The 23,780-nt window shown below is 44.7% G+C and overlaps 1 protein-coding gene across 7 annotated transcripts in view; it reads right to left on the bottom strand.

The window, feature by feature from the left end:
* Window positions 1–23,780, bottom strand: part of nhsl1b (NHS-like 1b) — an 87,820-nt gene that overhangs the window by 2,539 nt on the left and 61,501 nt on the right. For 3 of the 7 annotated variants that reach the window (XM_087805110.1, XM_087805113.1, XM_087805112.1), the window contains exons 2-7: window positions 14,651–14,803; window positions 11,352–11,473; window positions 9,309–9,501; window positions 7,471–7,602; window positions 3,137–6,175; window positions 2,064–2,178 (exon numbers count right to left, since the gene is read on the bottom strand). In XM_087805110.1, coding sequence (XP_087661236.1) covers window positions 2,064–2,178; window positions 3,137–6,175; window positions 7,471–7,602; window positions 9,309–9,501; window positions 11,352–11,473; window positions 14,651–14,803 — 3,754 coding nt within the window. Of the gene's footprint in view, window positions 1–2,063; window positions 2,179–3,136; window positions 6,176–7,470; window positions 7,603–9,308; window positions 9,502–11,351; window positions 11,474–14,650; window positions 14,804–18,079; window positions 18,173–23,780 lie in introns of those variants that run through there. The other 4 variants (XM_087805116.1, XM_087805115.1, XM_087805111.1 and 1 more) reach the window with 4 other exon arrangements.

The following is a 23,780-nucleotide window of genomic DNA, read 5'->3' on the forward strand; positions in this document are numbered from 1 at the left end:
GTGTGTGTGTGTGTGTGTGTGTGGAGTCATAAACAGTTGGAACATCATCCAGCAAACCTCATCTTCCTAAAGCTCTGAGCGACATGTGTGTGTGTGTGTCCTCTCAGCAGGTGTGTGAGAGTGATCTCCTGATAAGGTGCAGAAAAGCGAGGGAGGAACGAAGGTCGAGACCAAATTCTAAGCCCGGAGATTGGATCAGAACCAGTCAAGGACAAACACACTGCAGCACCGACACAAAGAATGTGTGAGATTGTGAAACTTTCTTTTTGTGTGTGTGTGTGTGTGTGTGTGTGTCCTCGTTTCTCTGAACTAAAATCAGCTGGTTACATAAGAGAGTGTCCTCACACACACACAAGCACACACACTTGACACACACACACACACACACTAGAATTCACCTCAAATCTCTCACTGCAATCCCAAAGTGTCGGTTAAAGACACACAAATCTTGATCTGCTGTCAAACTTCCAAGGGATTCCCTCCGGCTTTACGGACTAGACTGTCTTTACTTTTATTTTATTGTGTAGGTATTGTTTTATTTTACAGCTTCCATCAAAAGATGAAAGGCGTGTCGAGACGACGTTAACAATAACTCACTAACTTCACTGACATTTTCATGTTCTCACTCAATTCTACCGTAGGTGTCGTGGAGCGCTGCTGCCCCCTGCTGTCCCATTGAGCTCACTGCTCTCAGACATATTTCAAATGCTAAAAAAAAAGAAAGTTGAATTTATAAAGGACTAGTTCAGCCCGTCTGCTAACATACCCTGGTCTAGAAAGGCGCTATATAAATAGAGATTATTATTATTATTATTATACTTAATATTCATTATTGACATTTCTTTTATGATGCCGACTTTAATGTAATGTTGCCTTTTTATTTGTATTATATTGTATTTCCTCTCATTTTACTGTAGCGTCCAGATGCTCTTTCTTTCTTTTTCTATCACTCCAGTCAGTTATCAACACTGAACAGCAACATGTAGACATGAATAGTGTAGTAAGTCGCACAACTGTGCGAAGAGTCGTCTAGTTTCCAGAGTGAATGAATGTGTGAACGAGAAGCAGCGAACGACAGACGCCGCCTCAGCTCATTAGTCGTCCTCGAGGTCGGTCCTGGCGCGTAAACAATCATTTGGCAGCAGAAATAAATAAATAAAAAAAACCTCTGAAATGAAATCCTGTGATGCTCTGGGGGGCGAGAGGGGGGCGAGAGGGGGGCGAGAGGGGGGCGAGAGGGGGGGTGGGAGTCAGACTGCAGTTGCACGTGACCGAGCAACACAAACTGGCGCCCGGCATGAGAAATTTATGTCTTCTCCTCGCAATATATGTCAGCTGGTACCAAACGGTGGGTGTGTTTTTGGGGGGGTGGGGTGGGAGGAGGGGGAGACAAGCTACTCTCTCCGGCGGGCGCTAACCCAGATTACGAGCGTGGAGGAGGAGGAGGAGGAGGAGGAGGGGTGGTTGTTTCGTGAGGCTCAATAATGAATGAAGTCTTTTCTATTCCAGTGTGCGAGCGTGACGACACACGCTCCACTAGGCATCTGACCGGCGGCTCTTGTTGCTTCTCTGACCGCCGACCGGAAGAGGAACAGCTGTGACAGATGTGGACGACGGACGGAGAAGTTACGACCGAGAGGAGCAGGTGGGAGATATGAGATATCGTGTGATGACGGCAGAGGACGAGAGTCGACCGTAAAGCAGCATCAGTTGAGAAGTTACCACGGAGGACACACGACCCAGCGAGAGTGCGTGGCAACGTTGCAACGGAGGTTCCACGACACGCTGAAACTGGGGGGGGAGCCCCTACTTTAACACATTTCAATCGTCGAGCTCGTCACCATGGCGACCAACTATCCCGACAACTTGTATCTACATTTTCATCAACATCAACATTAGTTATTTTTAAGTGCTTTGAAGTGATTAAAGATGAAGTCAACATTTATAAAAAGCTCAAGTCCATGACTTTCCTGCCATTTGACGTCTTTACGATGAACTTCACCGAGCAGACGCACAAACACAAGAATATATCGTGATACACATCAAGAGTGAAGCGGCTGTACCTGTGAATGACGGCGAAGAGGTCCTCGGTAGTCCGGGTCCTGGTGGGGGTGGGGGTCACCATGGCGTCCCGCGGGGCCGGCGAGGACTCCGCCGTGCTGGACTCGAACACGTCACCTGGGACGCACAGGAGACAGGAGTTAGCCGGCGTCCTCCATCCTGCCGCAGCAGCAGCTCTCTCTTCACTCACATCTCACTCTCCCATCCTCCCCTTCATGCCCTCGCTACATCTGTTCCCCTCCCTCCCATACCACGGAGCCCCTCCTCCCTCCAGCCCGAAAAGCAACCCTGTGATGCTCCCCTTCCCCTCCTCCGCCCCCCTCCTCCGCCCACCCCCCCATCCCGACTCAGGGACAGATTCCAAGAGAGATTAACCATAACAGGGAGAAATAGAAATAAGGAGGTGAAACTAAAGAAAGTGGAATCCATGTGCTGGCAGCGATAAGCGCCGTCCTCCGCTCCATTTTCACGGCGTTTAAACCTCTTAGTCTTGCGGTTTTAAGTTTTGCTTCTTCTCTTCGGAGGGTGGAATCAATTCTATCGTCGTCTGAGACGTCGCCGGCCGACCGGTGCAGACCAGCAGCAGCCTCGACACAAGTTACTTCATGAAGGACAGGCTCAGAGCAGACAAGTTACGGCTTATTAAGACGGCTTGGCCGTGATTGGTCGCTGCCCACCAATGTGACCCACTTCTGCGATCAAAGACCCGCCTCTCACAGAGACTGAGAATCATTCTGACGAGATAAGATTTGTACCTTCAATATCAACGATTATGTTGCTCAAGTGGAACAATAATTTAAATTCACCTTTAATCTTTTATTATACAGTAACTATCTTCTTTTCTTTCTTGTCGCCCCATTAGTTATTATTGAGGAGTCACAGTTATCAGTGTATTAACTATCATTGATCATCTATAATATTAGCCATTCATTGTCAATGGTAGCCCTGGTGACCTGATCTATAGCTGGCAATCCAAGCTCTTCTATTGTGTAGTCTTTTGTCTTTTATTTCTCCAAAGATCTAGAATATGAAGCCCCGAAATGTCTAGGTACAGAAACTAGTGTTTTTATCTCACCTGTGTCGTCCTCTTTGGAGCTGGTGGACCCAGAGCTGCTCCTTTCGTCTTCGTCCGTTTCCTCGTGAGCGTCTCCATTTGTAAACGGTCCCTGGTCATCGTTCACATCTCGGCCACTTTTGGGAACCTCTGTGGGCTCCTTCCAGACCTCGGCTTTAGACTTGGTGTCGTCCTCTGGCTCGTCTTTCTCCAGTGTTTCTTCTCTGACTGTGGCTCTCGGCGCGTCCACCTGGTCTTCCAGGTGAGGTCGAGCAAAGGTCGAGGTGACGCGCTCCGGCGTGCTGCACGTCAGCTCAATCGACAAGTTCGGCTTCCTTGCGACCGCGGGGGGGATCTTCACGGGTGAACATCTCGCATCGGAGAAGAAGTAATTCTCCTTCACAACCTTTCCGTTATGGTCTGGGGAACCGGATCGATCTTGAAGTCCTTCAATATGATTGGATACTGGAGAAAGCGTGGAGGAGCGTGAACCTTCTGGACGGGTTGACGACGGCAACTGGGTCTGGTAGACCAGGATATCGGGAGTCTGAGGCTGGAGGTTCAGATCCACGAGCATTTTATCGTTTGTTTTGTCGACCTCTGCCTCCTGTCGCTTCACTGAGCGGAGATGGACGCTTTGCAGAGCGAAGGCTGTAATAAGTGGCTTTGTTGAAGCGGTGGGACTGTTGGTAGGGGCTTCTTTCACTGGCCTCACTGCAGGCAGTTGGAAGGAGGGTCGCGGCACAAAATCGGGGAGAGGAGGAGGTGGTGGAGGGGACGCCGCGGAGGGGAGTGGTGGAGGAGGAGGAGGAGGAGGACTGAAGCTCCCGTTGAATGAAACACTGGGGTGGATTAGTGCCTCAGGTGAGGGAGGGGGAGGGAACTCTGGGGAGTAGGAGCTAGGTGGTGGGGGGCTCAGGGTAGAATAGGGCGGGGTGTTGGGTGGAGGTACGGGAGCCGGGAACGACGGCGGTGGGCTGATGGGAGTGTTGGAAGCCGAGGATGATGTCAACAGGAGCGGAGGTGCTGGTGGAGGAGGAGGAGGAGGAGGAGGTCCACTGCTCTTGAGGGAATCTGATGCGTTAGAGGACAAGGAGGTGGAAGAGGAAGACATGGACAACGAGGAGATCAGGGACGACTTCCTCTCTGGAACTCTAGGCTTGGGCCGCCCGCCCGCAGGAGACATTGACCTTGCGATGGAGGGCACCGGTGTTCCGGCTGTGGGGGTGTTGGATTGACTGGAGTAACCGCTGGAAGGCGACGTCAATCGGTGCACCCTGTCGGGCGAGGCCGTTTTGGGCTTCACCACACCGCAGTCCTGAACCCCGGATCCTTGGTCATCGCTCCGGATCTGGAGCTCTCCCAGTTGAGACCCGGTGTTTTCCGACGTGTTGGCGAGCGGGGTCTGGGCTCTTGGGTCACCGTTGTTGCGGGGGTAGTCGGCGTAATAACCCCAAGGGTCGGCGTAGTCCGAGCGCAAGCTGCTGGTCTCACTCTGAGTGGGCGTCACGTGGCAGAGCGAGTACGCGTTGGAGATGCAGCCGCCGTTCGTGTTGGCGAGAAACGAGGCCGTCGAGCTCCCCGCGCTGATGCTGCTGTGACTTCGGGGTCGCAGGATCCAGGGGTCGTCGTAGTCACTGCTGGGACTGTGCGAGGGCGAGGAAGGAGATGCCCCTTTACCCTTTCCGCCTCTCAGACCCATCTGAAGACTTTGCTGCAAACTGGCGATCAGCGTCTCGTTGAGCATCGCACCGTTGGATTCATTGGGTCCGGAGATGGCGCTCACACCTCCCAGGGGTTTCTTCGGGCCAGCTTTCCGCCGGAGAGAATCCGTGCGAGCTGGAGGCAGCGGTGGCTTCTTGGATTTGCGCAGCGAGATACTCCGGGATAAGGATTGGTCGCTGTATACGCTCCCCGTGTCTTCCTGATTGGCCATTTCCCGGCACTCGTACATGCTGTGCCTGGAGGCCCGTCCTGCTGCCGGCCCGCCGTTGGCGCAGCGCGAGCGCAATCCCGAGTCCAGGTGCATGGAGGTGTAGTAGCCGTCGTTGTCTTGGGAGTAAAGGGAACTTGAATCTGTGGTGGTCCTCGACGACTGATCCAGGCTGCCGTACAGTTGGTTGATTGGTGTCGAACAGCTGGAGGTCAAAGTTCGGTGCGGAGCCACAACGTTTTCGGGGGTGTCGTAGATCCACTGCTCCTCCGGTGTGTAGGACGGAGTTGTCGGGGTCAAGTGTGTGCTGCTGCCCCTCGAGCCCCCGACTTTGACGCCGTCCTGTTGCGTGTGATTGGGCGTGGACGTGATCAGGTCCGGACAGGTGGAACTGTGACTGAAGGTCGCGGGGCTCGGAATCTTCGGGGGAGACGTGCAGGCCAGGCTGACGGGCCGGGCCGTGGGGTACCCCGGGGCGAGCGAGCGCGACGTGTTGAGACGGATGACCTCAGTGGAGCTGGTTATGGTAGCGTTGGGGATGACGGCGGTGGAGTAGGAGGCGTGAGGCGACACCATGCAAGCGGGACCGCCCCCCCAGTCGCTGGACTGAGTCGCCCGCACCTCATGAGACTTGGGTCTGGGGAGGGTGTTGGTCCTCGGGGCGTTTCTCATGTGCACTGCCGTCTCGTCGACCTGAAGTTTCCCTATTGGCCTCTGACGTGCTGTTTGCTCTTCGCACCTGATGGGGGTGCTGCTGTAAAGAGGGTCCGCGCTGAGGGACACCCTGGCGCCCTGTCGGGGCAGACTGTGGAACCTGGACGGGTCTCCGTTGTATTGGTGCGGCATCATCAGAATCCCGGAGCTGTCCGTGCTGGACACGGAAATGCTTCCCGTCGAGGAGGAGGTGGAGATGCCGGCCATCTGAGCGGCGATGCCTTGACCCCTCTGGGCTCGGATCCTCCTCATCGACGGGGGGACCACCTTCGCTTCTTCGGTCTGACAGCTGGAGTCCTTCGTGTGGGATCGCCGCAGCATGGAATTGACGCTCCCGACCCGGCCCAGAGTGGAGTACTGTCCCGGGATGAACATGGATTGTGGTCGGAGTTCCCCGCCTCGTCCTCTGGCTGCTGTGACGAGGAGCAGAAACATTTCTTAGAATCAGTTTCTCGTTCACAGGCAGATCTTCTGCTACTTCACAGACGGAAAACTGGTCACAAGGATGCTAATGAATTGGATTACAGCCGTCTGATGACCCAAGCACTCCGGATCTCCGGTGAGGAGGAAATGTGGAACGGTTAGAATGAAAAAATGTTTCAGACAGATACACACTTTTGCGTCACACTCTGAGACCGGTCATGCAAGATCACACACACACACACCACAAATTCGAAAAAGACAATAGTTTTACAAACCAGCATAAGGACAAATATCTGGAGACAACAGTTAGCCTGACTCCCATCTGTGGACGCTCCCTTTTTGACGCTGCGAAAATACACAACCGAGTGCTCTGCTCGCTGCCTCATCCTAAAGCAGACGCACACTCCCCATCCGTCCCCGCTCAGGACTGGAGTGACAGCTCGGCTGCTGCTGCTGCAATAGATTAAGCAGCAGGTCGACTTCGCTCGGGTGGAGAGGGAGGGCCGGAGCGCCGGGACGATCACGCCGGCCCAGTAATCATGACCCGTCATCATCTGGACGTTCACCAGATCTTAGTCTGGTGGTCTTACGGCACGCCGGCGCACACATGTATAAATAAACAGCGGCCATGTGTTGCCGTCAGCTCAGCAAAGTGTCAGCTTAGTGGACTTAGAACCGAGCTCAGGGAGTCGTCTGACGGGGCAGATGGAAGAAAACACACATGCGAGTCTTTAGACTCTTTTGGAAACGTTCTAGAATAATTCTCATGCTTAAAGTTGTTATGGCATCGCTAACCTCTGTCATGAGGCAAAACCATATCAACTTTTTTTTGTTTTGGGAACCAAAACTAGACTCACATGGTGCAGACCCGAGACATGCTAGTCACACCAGTTGCTACTGAGGAGATAGTTGGGATTTGGATGTCTCGAAAATAGGACAAATTGAGATAATCTGAGCATGTTTATCCATCATTTAAACTCATGGGACACACGCCGAGATCGTCATTACAGTCACAGGATTACACACACACACCCACATCCACACACACACCCACACCCACGCACACACATCCACACACACACCCACACCCACGCACACACACACACAGATAACAATGAACAGATACTAAGTTCCTAAATGACATCCACGCTACAAGAGGTGTGAATGAGCCACACAGTAGATGGGAAGTAGAGGACAGTAGTAAAGGATGGAGGGATGAGTTTGTCCAGAGTGTGCAGCTCTGAGGACAGCAGAGGGCGCTACAGTGCCCCGCAGTCGTCCATACCTAGGTCCTGGTGGAAGTTGTCAGGCAGGCCTGATATGGTCTTTCTGCGTTTGACCTTCTTGGGCCGGCGGGACACGGTGTCAGTGTTAATGAGGGAGCGCCGGATGCTGGCCTGGCGGTCAAACACTGCCCCTGGTGGCCGGGAGAGCGAGAGCAAGGCAGGCGGACACACAGGCAAACAGCAGTCGGTTAGTAGCGGATCAGAGTCAAAGACATGCAGGTTTCAGGTATGATTCTTATGGGGGGGGGCATGCTGTGTTGTGAGGGAGGGGCACACAAACATCACTTCCTCACTTCTCTCCAGTGAAGTCAATCAATTAAACTAATTCCTGTTCTTTTTATCATCATGATTGTTAATGAAACGGGTGTCGTCTATTATTTTGGGGTAAAATGACACGTCAGCTGTTTCAATGTTCAAAAGCAAAAGCTGGGGTTGTCATGATGATATGTGAGAAATAAAATAAACACATTATATGAGATGTTTATCTTCCCCTCAGTTCTACAAACATTTTAACATCCATGGTTGGTGTTAACCGATGCTTTCATCACATTCGAGAGATGACTTTGTTTATCTCAGAAGAAGATATTTTTAAACCTTAAATACTTATTTATACAAAGACCATTGATTCATCATCTTCTGCTTTTCTCTGCCAGTCAAATCCTTGGATGTCTGAGCAACACCATGAAAAATGACATGGATGAAAATTAATTAATTTTCCGATTTGCGGTCAGGTTTCAGCCCCTAATACTTCTGACTGATAAGTACATCTGGGCTTTAAAATATTGGGGAAATTCTTCACTCGTTCACACATTCAAACATGGCTGTGCTGTGTCTTTAAGAGACCTGTGAGTGAGTGGAGCGTGCAAAGAGTTGGAACTGTAACCCTTCTCAAGATTTGGAGCTAGAAAAGACTTAATGGTGTAAACACTCTAATCCTATAATCATGTTTTGTTTTCGCCTAATTATCTGCAAATCAAATGAGAAAATATCCTATTTCATCAACAACACAGCAGTCATGTATGAAAGAAAGAGTCTTGTGTTGTTGTTTTTCAAGCAATGACAGACTTCTTGTGCGGGTTTCAACCACGGGATTGGTTGAAGGGGTTTCAGTCATGTGTCGGCGATTACGTTTTTTCGTGCAACACTTTCACTGTTAACGCTCACGAGGGATCTGTTAGACGTCAGGACAGAGCAAACACATCCTGGTGTACAGAGGGTTGGTGGTGAGGTTACAAAAGCAGCAGCACTTTTATCTTGACAAGCTGAATGTTTTTTCCTTTGGTTGAGTATTTGTTTGTCGAGCATTGCAGGATCGGACATGAAGTCGTGTGACCCTCCACTGGGCTGTCCCACTGTGTTTACTCACACACACACACACACACTTACACGCACACACACACACAACAGTGTGAAGGTCACAGGAGCCTTGATAGATGGACCACACACAGGAGCAGGAGTTTAAGTCCACGCTCCACTGGATGAATGAAAGGATGCGTGAGTTGTCGCACGTTTGCATGCTTAATGTAATGTCCTACTAAAAGAGTCACAGTAATGGTTTGGCGAATATGGCGCCATCTTCTGGGGAGTGTGAAGATCGCAGTACTTGAAAGTTACTTGGGTTGAAGGTACAAATGCAAAGCTTATCATTTGGCACTAAAAAAAACTGAAATAAAATATCACATACTTAATTTTTAAGTTGTGTTGTTTTTCATGTGAGCAAAGGTGAACACATTATCAAGATCCAAATGTATCAAAGAGTTTTGATCCATTTCTTGTGATGAATGTTTCATCAAAACTTCTGTTTAAAGAAAAAACACAGAAATCATGAGGTTCATACCTGTGACATTGATGGCCACGATGTCAGTGGGCACTGACTGGGCCGTCTGCCTCATCTTCTCCTCAGGAGTCGGCAGGTAAGGTGTCTTTGTCCAGACGACTTTCCCGTCCACTTCTGCAGCGTCCAGCTTGTCGCTGCCCTGCAGGGACCTCGAGAGCTGAGACTTTTCTTCCTCTGCCGATGAAGCCAGAGACTGAAGAGAAGGAAGCAGGTCGGGATTAAGTATGAGAGGAAGCGATGGGCAATTGTGAAAATAGTCGAACGTTCAATCAGTCAAACATCTCACATTGCCTTAACAGCAGTAGCAGCCTGTGAAGTATGACATTCAGACTTAAGACAAAAGTCGATGAACTTCAACATGACGATCGACACAGGAAAATTCTGATTTATTTCGGACATATTACACAGACTTAACAAGCAATTACATGGAGGATAAACGAAAGACATTGATGTGTAACCGCAGCTGGAATGAAAGGTCGCTGGTTTAATCACCTCTGCATTGTTGCTCGTATACAAGAGTCTCCATAACATCGTTAAGAAAGAACTACTATGACCAGTAGTGCTGCAGCTATTGAATACTTTATAAATCAAGTTTTCAAAGGAACATTTAATCTATTAGGGACTGGATGAAAACAAAGAAAATATTTAACTTTATAATAAATACAATATTAATATTGTAATAAACAAAAAAAGACAAATTCAAGGAGAGATTTCCTACAATAACATAAACAACCATAAACTTAGCCTAATAAACAGCCACACATTCTGTGAAGTTTGTTGGAATTAAAAAATAAATAAACGATTAATTGAGGCAGAAAATCAATTATTTGATTATATTTTGAAGAACTTGAAGGCTTGTGTGTCATTCTTGTAGTATGAGCTGATAAGTATGAAAACATAAAGTCTTACTCAATCTACAATCATTTTGACACAAAATTTAAAACATTCAATGACATGCAAACCTAAAAAAAATCTAACCTAAAAGCACCTTAAATCTTAAATAAATGTACCTTTGTCATCAGTTTTCCCTGTTGGTTCCATAAATCCACATCAAAACAGAAACACCACTAAAATTCTCCCAGGATTTTAAATCATTAACCCTAGTAGCCAATTCTTTAAATTCTAATACTCCAAAAGAAGTTTGGTCCTGGAAGTCAGTCCGATCAATCCTACGTACCAACGGCTGCTCATCCACACACCCAGTACAGAAACTGTCCTCCATCATCTCCCCTCTGCTATCTCAATGTTTACTCCAAACATCCTACTGACGAGGAACAAGAGCTATTGTTGCGTTTGTTAGGGCGATTCATGGATGGATGGAGAAATCGGGGGGTGGGTGGGGGGGGGTGAAACAAAAGGGTAAAGGAGAGCTATGGACAGAAATGCCTCAACATAAAGCGTTCAGCTTGTTATTTGGTTCCTCTTGAGCAAAACAGAATCTCTGTATCTGTCCTTTGAGCTGATGTCAGACGAAGTTAGACTCAGTGGATGGAGAGCAAAAGGAAGTGATGGGAAAGAAACGTGAAGTAGCTAATGAGCGAGGGCAGGGTTTATAAAGCTAGTAAACTCATGGTAATTGACAAACGAGCTAAGCTGATGGAGACCTTCTTAAGAGAGATCAAGCAGAAGAAAACTTTATATTTTAAATTGGACAAACAATTGTGGCTCAATAGTGTTTTTCTTGTTGCTTTAGTCTTGATAAGTCTGTGTCGACAGTAGAGGAGCTCGTATATCTGATGCAATGCATCATTGGACTTCTAGAATGAAGGGTAAGAGACCTTTTCAGGGGGGCCGACGACACACATTGTATTTCTATTTCCCGCCACTGGGTGGCAGAGCGACACCGTCTCGAACACGAGTCACGTGCTGCTGATTCAGCATTGACCTCCGGATCCACTCGACCTTCAGCTGCATCTCTTGACTGCAGCAGAGACGTCTTCATCACGAGACCGGCGTGGTGAGGGAGAGCGACACTCGCAGGATTTGTACTTCGGTGCAAACTTCAAGATCATGTTCCAACCGATGACAAGGTGTTAGATTTACCTTCCTGTCGTCGTCCTCCTCGTCCTGCAGGGTGCTGGTGGACTGCAGCGGGTCCGAGAACGTGGGACCCTGAGAGTAGTACTGGGAGCTGCGGAAGCCATCCTTCCTCAACTTGTCGCATTCTAGACGGGAGAGAGAGAGAAAAAAACACTCTTTTATCTGAGACACTATACGTCTTGTGATTCATCTGAACTGTAAAAATACACCCTGTGGTCGCCAGCTGTTGGGACCAGACTTTGCATAGAATGTGTGCGAGTGTGAAACCGAGAGAGGGGGTATCAGTGTCAGTCTGTCACACACAGATGGCAGCACCATCCCTCCCTCTCCTTCGTCCTCCCTTCGTTTCCCTAAAAAACATCTCATCCCTTAATACAATTCTTCGCAGCTAATTGCTCTTGGATTTAATCGCTTTAATGGAGAATTAATGAGACAGAATGTACTCATGTGAGATCATCCGCGACTAGGGAACATCACTCATTCTGAATAATCAACATCTCCCCGGGTTGCATTAGAGGCACGAGGCCCGATCAAAGCCAGAACTTCCCACGTTAACGTTGCGTCTTTACGTTCTGCTCATTAGCATCTGTCCGTGGAGACGCCGGTGAACTGAGGCGGTTGAACTGCCGGCGAACGACATGACACGAGATGGATTTTCTAAACCACGGCGGAGACGACGAGCTCCTCGGATGGTTGGTACGTGATCATCGCTGAGGGCTCGTGATACAGAAGCTGATGAGCGCCGGGCTGGTTGTTGCTAGGCAGACATCTAACTACGGGTGAAGGACCGGCAAAAGATGCTGAGAAACATGCGGAACAATTACTTTTTTTTTAATACTATAGTGTGCGATAGTATGTATAAAAAATTATTATGAGACCTGGAGCTCTGACATTAATCGGAAATCATAGACATCACGACTGTACTGCAAAATAAGTGACTGTAAGTAAGTAATAGTTATTTGTAAAGTGCCTTTCAAAATAAAAACGTCTTAAGATGTTTCTTGAAGGAGTCAGTAGATCATCAAACACAGAGATGGTTCCAAAGCTTAGGAGCAACAGTCTGGAAGGATTTCTCTCCTCTGGTCCTGAACCGTGTTCAGGAACCATCAGTAGATTCTGATCCACAGACCTCAGAGCCCGAGCTGGGGTGTAAGGCTGGATCAGATCACTGATGTAAAGAGGAGTCTGACCATGAATTAATCAGAAAGTAAGAATTTAAAAATGGATCCTGAAAGAAACTGGAAGCCAGTGAAGAGTTTAAAGGATCGGGGAAATGTGAGTTCTTCTACTAGAGCGGGTCAGAATTCTCGCTGCAGAGTTTTGTATGAACTGCAGGCGAGACAGATCCTTCTTGTTGAGACACCAAAATAAACTGTTATAATCGACCAAACGAGAAGATACAAACGCATGGATTACAAGCTCCAGGTCATGTTGTGACAACATTTTTTGAGTTTTTTCTCAGTTGAAAGATATATTCAGATATAAAATATATTTTCTTCAATAAAAAGGATTTCATCAGATGAAAATTAATGTTACAAACTATATGTAATTGAGATTCATTTATTTTAATATTGCAATGTAAACTTTGATGTTTATTACATAATAATAATAAGAATCCAAGTACTGCCTAAAACCTAAAAATGTGTTCATCACAACTATCCATGATTGGATTTCTTATATCCATGGATTAGCACGTGAGTATTACACAACTGTGTGCGATCCAACCTCCTGGCAACTACAACTGAAACCAGCCTCCAACCAGAGTCAATAAAATAAACAGAGACATGTGAGCAGGAGTTGTTATTGACCACGAAGCAGAGCCACAACCCTTTTGTCACTTCTACAACTCTTGTAAAAAAAAACAATCGTAATTGCTTCCATTTCACTTCCTGGGCGTAACAAGTGTCTTAAAAAACATGATCTGTGTCGCACAGGTGCTGCTGTCAAGCACCTGTTGGCCCTCCTGTCGGACCCCTGGGGCTGGGAGGTGTTGACAGCAGGACAGAAGGATGGGAAAGGTCTTCTGACAGAATGAGGGTAGGGGTTCATCCCAAAATCCCAGGTGGTGTTTGCACACCATCAATATTGCAGTGAAGCAGCAAAACCACAGTGTTTATGTTTCAGGAGTCGTGTTTCATCCAGTCATACGAGGTCTGTGCAGTCAAACACTGCTAAAGTACTTTAGCACATACTCTGTTGAACAGGTTGTTGGTCAAGAACGTGTTGACTGGACACACACTGTTGTGTTGCTGGTCCAACAGAAAACACAGTACAACACTCGCGCATGACGTCATCGGATCCCAAACTAGTACTTAACTAGTATTTATTAATGACTTAATTACACCAAAGTTTTATCCTTGTTTTATATAGATATACATATGAGATTTTAAAGCTAAACTACATTTAAAAAGATGCCCGTGAAACGGAGTGAACTCGGTGTGTAGCATGCTAACAGTAACTACTATATCTCCATATAAATCAACTTTTTTTTTCAAAACTTCACGTCAATCCAAAAACGTTCTACAGCAGCGAAAAAACGAAACATACACGAACCTCTTTCCCTTTCTTTCGACAAGAGCAGGCGAAAAACAAACACACCCGCAATGTTTTACCCATTTTATCAAGCAAACCCACTGTGTTCCAGACGTTAACGGGCGTTTGACCGGAAGTTGCCCTGAAAATTAAGAGCGTTGCGAACGTAGCTTCCGACTCGAACGTTCCTATTTTAGTAAAAATATTTCCATATTATTGATCAAGCCTCCTTTTTAAGTATTATTTGGAACACAAAATAAACATATTGCTATATCTTTTTGTATTTCCATTTTAATATAACGCAAGTTATATTAAATAAGTAAGTTTCTGTCTCAACTTAAATTACGAGAAATACTTTGAATAGTTTAATGTCTGATGAAGTATTAATTTAATAATAATAATTTCTGAATCAGAAAACTTTTATTTCCAGTGTCATTGGTGTTGTTGTTAAATTAAAATATAAGGAAATTAAACACGTTCAATTTTTAAAATGGCTTCACTCAACAATTCAATTTAATATGTTTATTATTAGTTACTTTTGTCTTACTTTTACTCTTTAAGTAAGTGAAAAAAAGTGAACCATTGATTTAGAAAAAATTAATGAATACAAGATATACTCAAATATGGAAACAGTTATATAATGCATTATGCTTTTTATAAGCTACATGGAGACTCTGATGCGAAACTAACTACTGAACCGGTTGGATGTCATTCTAAAGTGCATATTTGAGTGTGTACAAGTGTGTACTTGGCCATCAACTGACGCTTACCTCGCAGGGCGGTCTTCAGGTTGACTTTTGCCTGGCGATGCAGGTCCTCCACGCAGGGCGGCCTGTTGCCGGGGAGGAAGACGTTCTCCTGCTGGTGCCATGGAGCCGTGTAGTGGACCGTCCACTTGCTCTCCTCGTCCAGGTTGGACACGGCTGCAGAGACAAACCAGTGGGCGTTCACAACATATTCAGGGGAAACCAAAGCTTGATCAGACCTTCATGATATTTACAAAGCTTCGACTCAAAGAAACTCAAGAAACCTTGTGATTCATGTCGTCTCAACCATTTTCGTTTGTATTTTGGGTCGAGAGGAAGCAACAAAAAAAGGGCTTAATGTCTACGTGTCAGTCTCCACACCACGAACCCGACACTTAGCCGAGACTTCCCACAGTCGGTCGCACACCTCGGCGTGGGAGGCGACAACATGAGCCAGACATGATCAATCAGAGGAAGAACAAACCGAAGCTTGTATTGATCCACGTGTCTGCACAAGATAGCGCGTACCAACAGGCCTGACACAGAGGAGCCCATCATTTCGTCAATTTGAGTGAACAAACTTTGGCTTCACTCAAAAACATATAACAATAGAAAATAAACATCAATGGCATCACCCGGTAGAAAGGCTCAGAAAACTTTTTTTTAAACCTACATACCCTTCTTGGATAGACGTCCAATGCCCTGCAGAGGCTTGTGCTCCTGGTGTGACAGCGTGGTTTATATTTAACACTATCTTTTGGACAATATAAAGTAAAGCTCAGGGGAACTCATCAAGTCGACCAACTCCTCTGGAGAACTAAGACAGACTTGTGAGCTCATCGTCCTGCTGCAGCTTCAGCACGGAGATTAAAGGCAACATCACAGATACATTAAAGGCAACATTAAAGGCAACATTAAAGGCAACATTAAAGGCAACATTAAAGGCAACATTAAAGGCAAAAGGAGAAGGCGGGGCTGAGTTGCTCTGAAAGGTCAATTCTAGAAGACCAGACGATATTCTTCTGGATTTATCCAGTTCTGTGTTCTTCTGAACATGTCAATCAATAACATTTTTTTTTAAAAACGACCCCGATAATGAGACAACTGCTTACCCAAAGAACGTATCCATGCCAACGTTGGCGACCGAGGGTGAAGAATGACCTCCATTTGAAACCGTTAATCCATCAGAACCTCTCCTGACCAACACAACATCTAACTGTGAGCTCCACGGCCGACTGCAGGGGACTGCGAGGGGCCGTTGGTAGGGGGTTGGGGGGGCCGGTTCATGGAGCAGTTTGTTTTTTCCACAGGTGCAAATGAGGATGCAAAGTGTGTGTGGAGGAGGGGGGGGGGGCACTACAAATCGATTGTTAGGGAAAGTGTGAGACGAGCACTTGAGATAAGGAGATATTTATCAGCAGTTTTTCAAAGTGACCTCGAGATGGAACAACACGCGGAGGAATGTTGGACTCCAAAAAACTCGCGTGGTCGGGTCGGATGATTGACGGCTCCTTCGCGTCTGACCCCTCGAGATGTTGGAATCCACACAAACGTGCACGTAATACACACACGGATATGTTGATCGTCTCCAAACTTAAACTTTATCAACTGCCCAACACACAAATAAAATAATTCAGATGTGAAAACTTTGTCATAGTAAAAAAAAAAAAAGTAGATTTAAGAAAGGAAGTGTCACCTTCACTTTCATGGAGAGTGACCACATGTTATGTAACAACACATGCAGTCGCTGCACGTTTACAGATCAATCGCTCACATCCCGGGGCACGATTGCCTGAGTGAATATTTGTACTTTACATATCCTGCACTGCTCCCCCCCCCACAGGTAGCCCCTCACCCCCCCTGGGTTATGAATGGGCTTCAGTGAGACTCTGGACTCACCAAGGACACAGGGACTGAGGACACAAAGCCTGTATTGTGTCTCAGAATCAGTCTCCACATCAGTCCTTTTCAGGTCCACAATAACCCCCCCCCCCGACACACAAACCGACGCACACGGGATCTACGGACTGCAGCGCCAAAGTCCTTCATATAAGACTTCTAATCCCTCCCTCCAATGACATCCCTGCACTGCATCACACATGAGAACACACCAGCAGCGAGGATGGGCGGGGGGGCGTGGATCGCTGCAGTGAACCCCCATAAAACACATCAAGAGTCATTACTTTATATTTCCTCTAATATCAAGTTAGCGGCGAGAACATGGACAAGATGGACTCACCGGAGAAGCAAGAGAAGAAATGAAACACAATCACACTTGAAAACCAACTTCACGAAGATGCAAGAGATTCTTTTGGGGTTCATTCATTCACACGACAGGAGTTTTATGGAACCTTGAAGCAACAAACATTCCATCGTGACGACAGGAACTACAATACAAGTTTTATTCTGATGGATATTTGACTCACTGGTTGATGATCAGCCAACGCTGGGATTAACCTTGAAATATATCTTATTTAATTTGAAACACACGTTTCATGTATAATTCTTTCCAGGGTGTCCTCTCTGCCACTCAGTTCGATCAAGTCTCACTCAACACACCCGTGTCTTGTTTCATTTCTAAAGTGAAACACATATTTAATGTATAAATCTTTAAAAAAAAAAAAAAGGTTGTTTTCTTTGACATGCATTTAAAGCAGGAACACATTTTACCCTCAAATCTATAATTTATTCACACATCTATGATCTGAAATCAATAAAACAGAGTGAGTGATGGATGTAGCCTGACATGAGGTTAATCCCAGCAGTCAGTCCCTGATAACCAGTCAGTCAAATATTGATCTTTTAGCAGAATAAAACCTTTTTTTAAATTGATATCGTGGCCGTAAAACCAGAGGAAAAACCTTTTCTTTTTTTTTTAGTGGTTTCCAAGAATCACATTTGACCTAGTTATGAGCCTCGATCAAACCAGATCATGACCTCGGACATAACTGGTCACATGACGCGAGCACAGTGACGGAGAAGGTGTGGAGTAAAGTGCAGTCATGTGCCGGTGCGTGGAGATGATGGAGAAAAAAAAATCGCTGAGCTAATCATCAACCGAATCAGCCCCGGACTTAAACACACAACCTCACATGCGGGCTTTAAATAAATACACCTGGGATTAGATTGTGGCACATGCGGAATCGGCTTGAAACAAGGGCAGCCTTGTTGGACCTGCTCACGTTCAAATGGTTTCAGGCTGAACGCTGTGTCCCGGTTCTGTAACTGCCACCTGACAACTGTGTAAAAATGTTTCTCGTCTGCTAGGGAGATGTTATTCCTGAGGCAGGGAAAAGTCGCCCTTTAAATCTAAAGACGGATTAAAATTGAATCTTAAAAATCATTTTAAAAGCATCACAGAGACTCTCTCGGGTTCTCACACAGAGATCATAGAACGCATCTATAACCGTTGACATTCAAATAAAAATCTCCCCTTCTGTCGTCTAAACTCACCCTTCCTCTTGAAGTACTTGATCACAGACTTCAACGACGTCCCGATGAACACCATGATTCTGCCTTAGATGCTGGAGGTCCAGAAGAAGAAGCTAATAATCCAGGTGGGAGGACGAGCTGGGCTTCGCTCGCACTCTCTCCGAGCGTGAGCCGCTACTACGCCGACAATGAGGCAGAAGCTGGATCTGGCTCGCTCTAAACACACATGGTCAACCCCCCCGCAGCCTCCTCCCTCCCTCCAGAGGCCGACCAGTCCTGGGAGACGCACACACACACACACACACACTCTCACACACACACACACAGCAGGCGGAGTGTAGCAGCAGCCCCTCTGTTCCTCTGTGCTTTGGTTACCAAGGAGCTCTGGCAGCCTCACCCTTTAATTCCCATCATCACTCTTCGCTCTCCAACTGCCCGGCTGCACCAACACAAACACACCTGACGGAGGAAACTCTTTCAACTGCTGCTTTTCATTTCTCACTTCTCGTTAAAATGGAGGGCGACCGGAAAAAATAATGTCCGTCTTAAGTTAACTTAAGTACATCCCAGTGGACATGAAAACATAATGTATGTTCGTTAAGGACTTCTCTGAGCAACAGCTGATGTTTAAGGGATTTTGTTCTGGTTTTCGTTTGTATGACGAGAATCAATAAAATATTGTTACACAAGGTTGTTTACAGTCTCCGCTACAAGTGGCGTCACAAGTAGAGTGGTGTATCCCGAGCAGTGTGACTGTTGTTAAAACCGACCAATTAAACTTTTACCATGATATAATACACATCATGATACTTTTGCCATGATACGATACACACCATGATATTTCGACCATGATATAATACACATCAGGATTTAGACTAGTGATTGTATCATCTTGTTCTTTATCTTTATTTCTCTTTGTTTATTTGTTTGTTTTTCTATGAAAAATTGCTGTATTGCTGTGTCTAATTGGAAAAAAACTATTTGGATCAATAAAGTTCTACCTACCTACTTTTACCATGATATTATACACATCAGGATAGTTTGACCATGATATAACACACATCATGATACTTTTGCCATGATATAATACACACCATGATACTTTTACCATGATATAATACACATCAGGATAGTTTGATAAATATAAAATGTACATAATGAAACTTTGACCATGATATAATATACATCATGATACTTTGACCATGATATAATATACATCAGGATACTTTAACCATGATATAATACACATCAGGATAGTTTGATAACGATAAAATGTACATAATGAAACTTTTACCATTGATATAATACACATCATTATACTTTTGCCATGATACAATACACACCATGATACTTTGACCATAATACAATACACACCATGATACCTTGACCATAATATAACACACATCATGATACTTCAGAAAAGGCTAAACAGCAACTTGTTAAACACACTTCAGCAGCTAATTATTGTGTTTTCCACCAGACAACACAAGCAAAGTTAAGCTTGAACCCCGACCCCCAAACAATCTCTGTGTTTTTCACTTATATCAACCATTTTCCAGTCAGATTTGTGTGTCTACAATCTGTGCTGCATGAATATAGATCACCTACAATCCTCCTATTGTTCTGACGGCTCACAATCTATCACACATTCTAACACAATGCAACACACACACACACACACAAGCTGATGCCCCTTCTACTCCAGCCGTCTTTTCAGTCCAAACGGTGGGAGGCGGGCGGGCGGGGCGAGCAGCGCAACAAGAGCCTGAAAAGGACTGCAAATGATCCTTGAATATGTGGATAAAAGGGCTCAAAACCCCCTCCCTTCAGCGCCCTTCTTACATTTGCAGCTGCTCAATGCTGATGTGCACAGTGCTGGAGTGGATCCAAAGATTTAACGCTCGGACTTGAACCAACACCATTAGAAAGATGTATTTTATAGTTTAAACGGGAAGAGACTTTATACTGAAACTAATTGTTATCATGAGGTGAAACTCAAGATTGAGCCTTCAATCATAAAACTCTGATATAGTTTATGGGGACGCTGTGACTCAACCCCAACCTTAAGTATTAATATTTAAAAGCTTCTTATCAACAACTGTATGTAGTAAACTCTGGACGTCACAGTCATACAATTCTGACTCAGGCATCACATTCACCAGGAAGTCATACAATTCAGTACATAAAATCCCTTTTTTTAGATTAAATTAAAGATATGTGTGACTGCCTATCCTAAAGTATGTCAACATAACGGAGGTGCACTTTGAATAAAGAAAGATGGAAGGCAGAGAGGCTCAAAATAAAACAAAAGTATAATGTGTGAGTGTGAAGATAAGTTGGCAAGAACCTCATGATACGATACACATCATGATACTTTGATAACTATACAATACACATCATGATACTTTTGCCATGATACAATACACATCATCATACTTTGATAACTATAAAATGTACATAATGATACTTTGACCATGATACAATACACATCATCATACTTTGATAACTATAAAATGTACATAATGATACTTTGACCATGATATAATACACATCATGATACTTTGATAACTATAAAAATGTAGATAATGATACTTTGACCATGATATAATTAATACACATCATGATACTTTGATAACTATAAAAATGTAGATAATGATACTTTGACCATGATATAATTAATACACATCATGATACTTTGATAACTATAAAATGTACATAATGATACTTTGACCATGATATAATACTATTATTGATACTTTGATAACTATAAAATGTACATAATGATACTTTGACCATGATATAATACACATCATGATACTTTGATAACTATAAAATGTACATAATGATACTTTGACCATGATATAATACACATCATGATACTTTGATAACTATAAAAATGTAGATAATGATACTTTGACCATGATATAATTAATACACATCATGATACTTTGATAACTATAAAATGTACATAATGATACTTTGACCATGATATAATACTATTATTGATACTTTGATAACTATAAAATGTACATAATGATACTTTGACCATGATATAATACTATTATTGATACTTTGATAACTATAAAATGTACATAATGATACTTTGACCATGATATAATACACATCATGATACCTTGACCATGATACAATATACATCATAATACTTTGACCATGATACAATACACATTAGATAATTTTACCTTGATACAAAACACATACTGTGTTAATAATGCATAATAACAAAACATTAAATGAGATAGTTGAAGGCCCGTCTGTCTGTGTTTGGCTCCAAACTGTTTGGCACGTGTACAGTATTAGAGTCAGTGATGTGGACATGAGCCCAAACAGCATCTCCCATTAGAGCCTATTGTTCTCTCTCACACACACACACACACACACACACACACACTCAGTGTGGCAGACAGGTCAACAACTATATCCGCTGAAGGATGGCGTCAAATGTAGGCCAGGTCTGGGATTAGTGCGATCGACTCGTTCATCCATACGTCCGAACATCCTTATGCTCAACCCCATCGAGGAAGGATCTGTTCTGTTCACGACATAATTCTTACTGAGGCTCTGTTAATAAATCCAGTTACTTAAGAGTCATTCAAGATTCACGACGACGTGTAAATGACGGTAATTTGTAACGTGCAGGAAGATAAAGAGGATACTGAGCATCAATCGCCACGGAAAGGAGAATTTGGGGCAACTATTTTTACGATATTAAATGATGTAAATGGGCTGAATGAGAAAAGATATGAAGGAAATGAGGTCAACTCGACCTGTTAAATCTCACTTTCTGACTCAATCCGAGCAGCGCTACAGACAACAGAGAAGTTATCTCACTTGAACATGCAACCTGACAGTTTTACAAAGTCGCTGAAATTTAACCGAGTTTGTGACTTTACTGCAAAAAATTTAATTATGTTGACTGGGTTTCAAAAACATAAATGCTCAAGGGCCACATACCGATGGACTCGGGTACAACTAAAGGTTTATTTGTTTGTTAAAATATAATAAGTAATAAAAAGAAAAAAAATGCCTCTTAATATTTTAAAGTACAAGCTGATATCAAGATATTTTCCATATTTTCAAGTTTAAGTTCTCAATAGCTATGACATTGTATTGACAAAAACAGTGCTTTTTGAGTTTTTTTAATTGTTTTTTAAAGAACAAGGATGGTCGAAAAAATACATTTTCATGACCCTACATCCACAATTTGTGGAATTGCAGTTTGCTTGTTGTAAGCCTCAATACCTTAAAACATGCCCTTATAAGAAGTTCCTTCATACAGTCTGTGTGCGGAACACAAATATTGTCTACTAAAGTCCACCGTGATTGACTGAAGCCACCACACCCTGTCTGGAGCAGCTGGCAGTCGATCAATGGAAATATTGCAATATTTAACTACTACATTGCACATAGTTTCCGTGATAAGCAAACATTCTTTCAATGACTCGTTTTATTGTTATTTTCAGTAATAAAAGTGTCATTTATGATGATGGTTTGATCAGAGAATCATAAACGGATGAAGCTTGTTCTAGTTTAGAAAAAACATGCTTAAATGCAATAAGGAAACTCTGACCAGGCCTAGTTCTGTAAGAGGAAACATTTAATTCCAAACCTGCACACTTCCTTCCCTTTCATGTGAATGTGAATGAAAGAAAGTTACAGGGTCAGCGGGAATTCTATGGCTTCGTTCCTCCGGGCACAACACGAATAATCAATCCGCATGTGCAGGAGACGAAGGTTTAGAACAAAGACGGGTTAAAGAGATGGATTTGATCACATACGAAGAAAATACTGTAGTCTAAGCAGCAAATACTGTAGTCTAAGCAGCAAATACTGTAGTCTAAGCAGCAGCTTCAAGCGTCCAAACAGAAGCTTCTGAGAACGACGACACGGCTGAGTAAACAAACTGTCAAAACACTGTTTAGCGCGGAGCAAAGTTCCCGCCTTGACTTCACAAACACCCCTCGCTTGCCGTTTGACCTTTCCTGACACTTAACTTTCGTCTCCAAACTCTCTCGCCTGTCACCCCCCCCCCCTTCCTCGGAGGTCACCGGGTTACCTCAACCCCCCGTCGTCCCCCCACTTTCCTACCCTTTTGCCCTCTTTCTCGTCTGAACTTCTCTGCTGTCGAGAGGACGATCAAAGTGTATGTATGGTTGTAGTGTGCAGTACTTGATAGTAGTGCGCCTACCGTCTGAAGGTGAATCCTCTGTGTACTCCATGAGAAAAACCTCGATATGTGAGTAAAACCACAACCTCCGAGTGTTTAAGTATCTCATCATTGATGTGGTGACATTGGTGTTGTCTGTTCAAACACAACTGATGGCATCAAAGAGTTCTAAAGAGCACAGAACCAATGCGGGATGAGGGACGACAAAGGCCAAGACTCCCGGCGGAAGAACGAGGTAAACATCGAAACTCTGTACGATTCTTGGAGCCACAACGTGTTGTTCAATAGAAAAAAACAGAAGGAATATATTGTTACACGTGCACTGATACCGATGCCTCGCTCATCCCTCGCGGCGAATTAACTTGAAGCTCCCGAGTGAACCCTTTTGAAATCTGATCTCGGATGAAAGAAGATGGAAAACAAGTAAACATGGAGCACGTCTGTGTAGAGAAGAGAACAGACGGAATAATATTAAGAATAACTGCGTATTGATGGAATTTTTAAACAGGAATATCATTAAACAATTTCCCGTAGGAG

This window comes from Callionymus lyra, chromosome 13, assembly GCF_982586985.1.
Source record: "Callionymus lyra chromosome 13, fCalLyr1.hap1.1, whole genome shotgun sequence".
Lineage (NCBI taxonomy): Eukaryota > Metazoa > Chordata > Actinopteri > Syngnathiformes > Callionymidae > Callionymus > Callionymus lyra.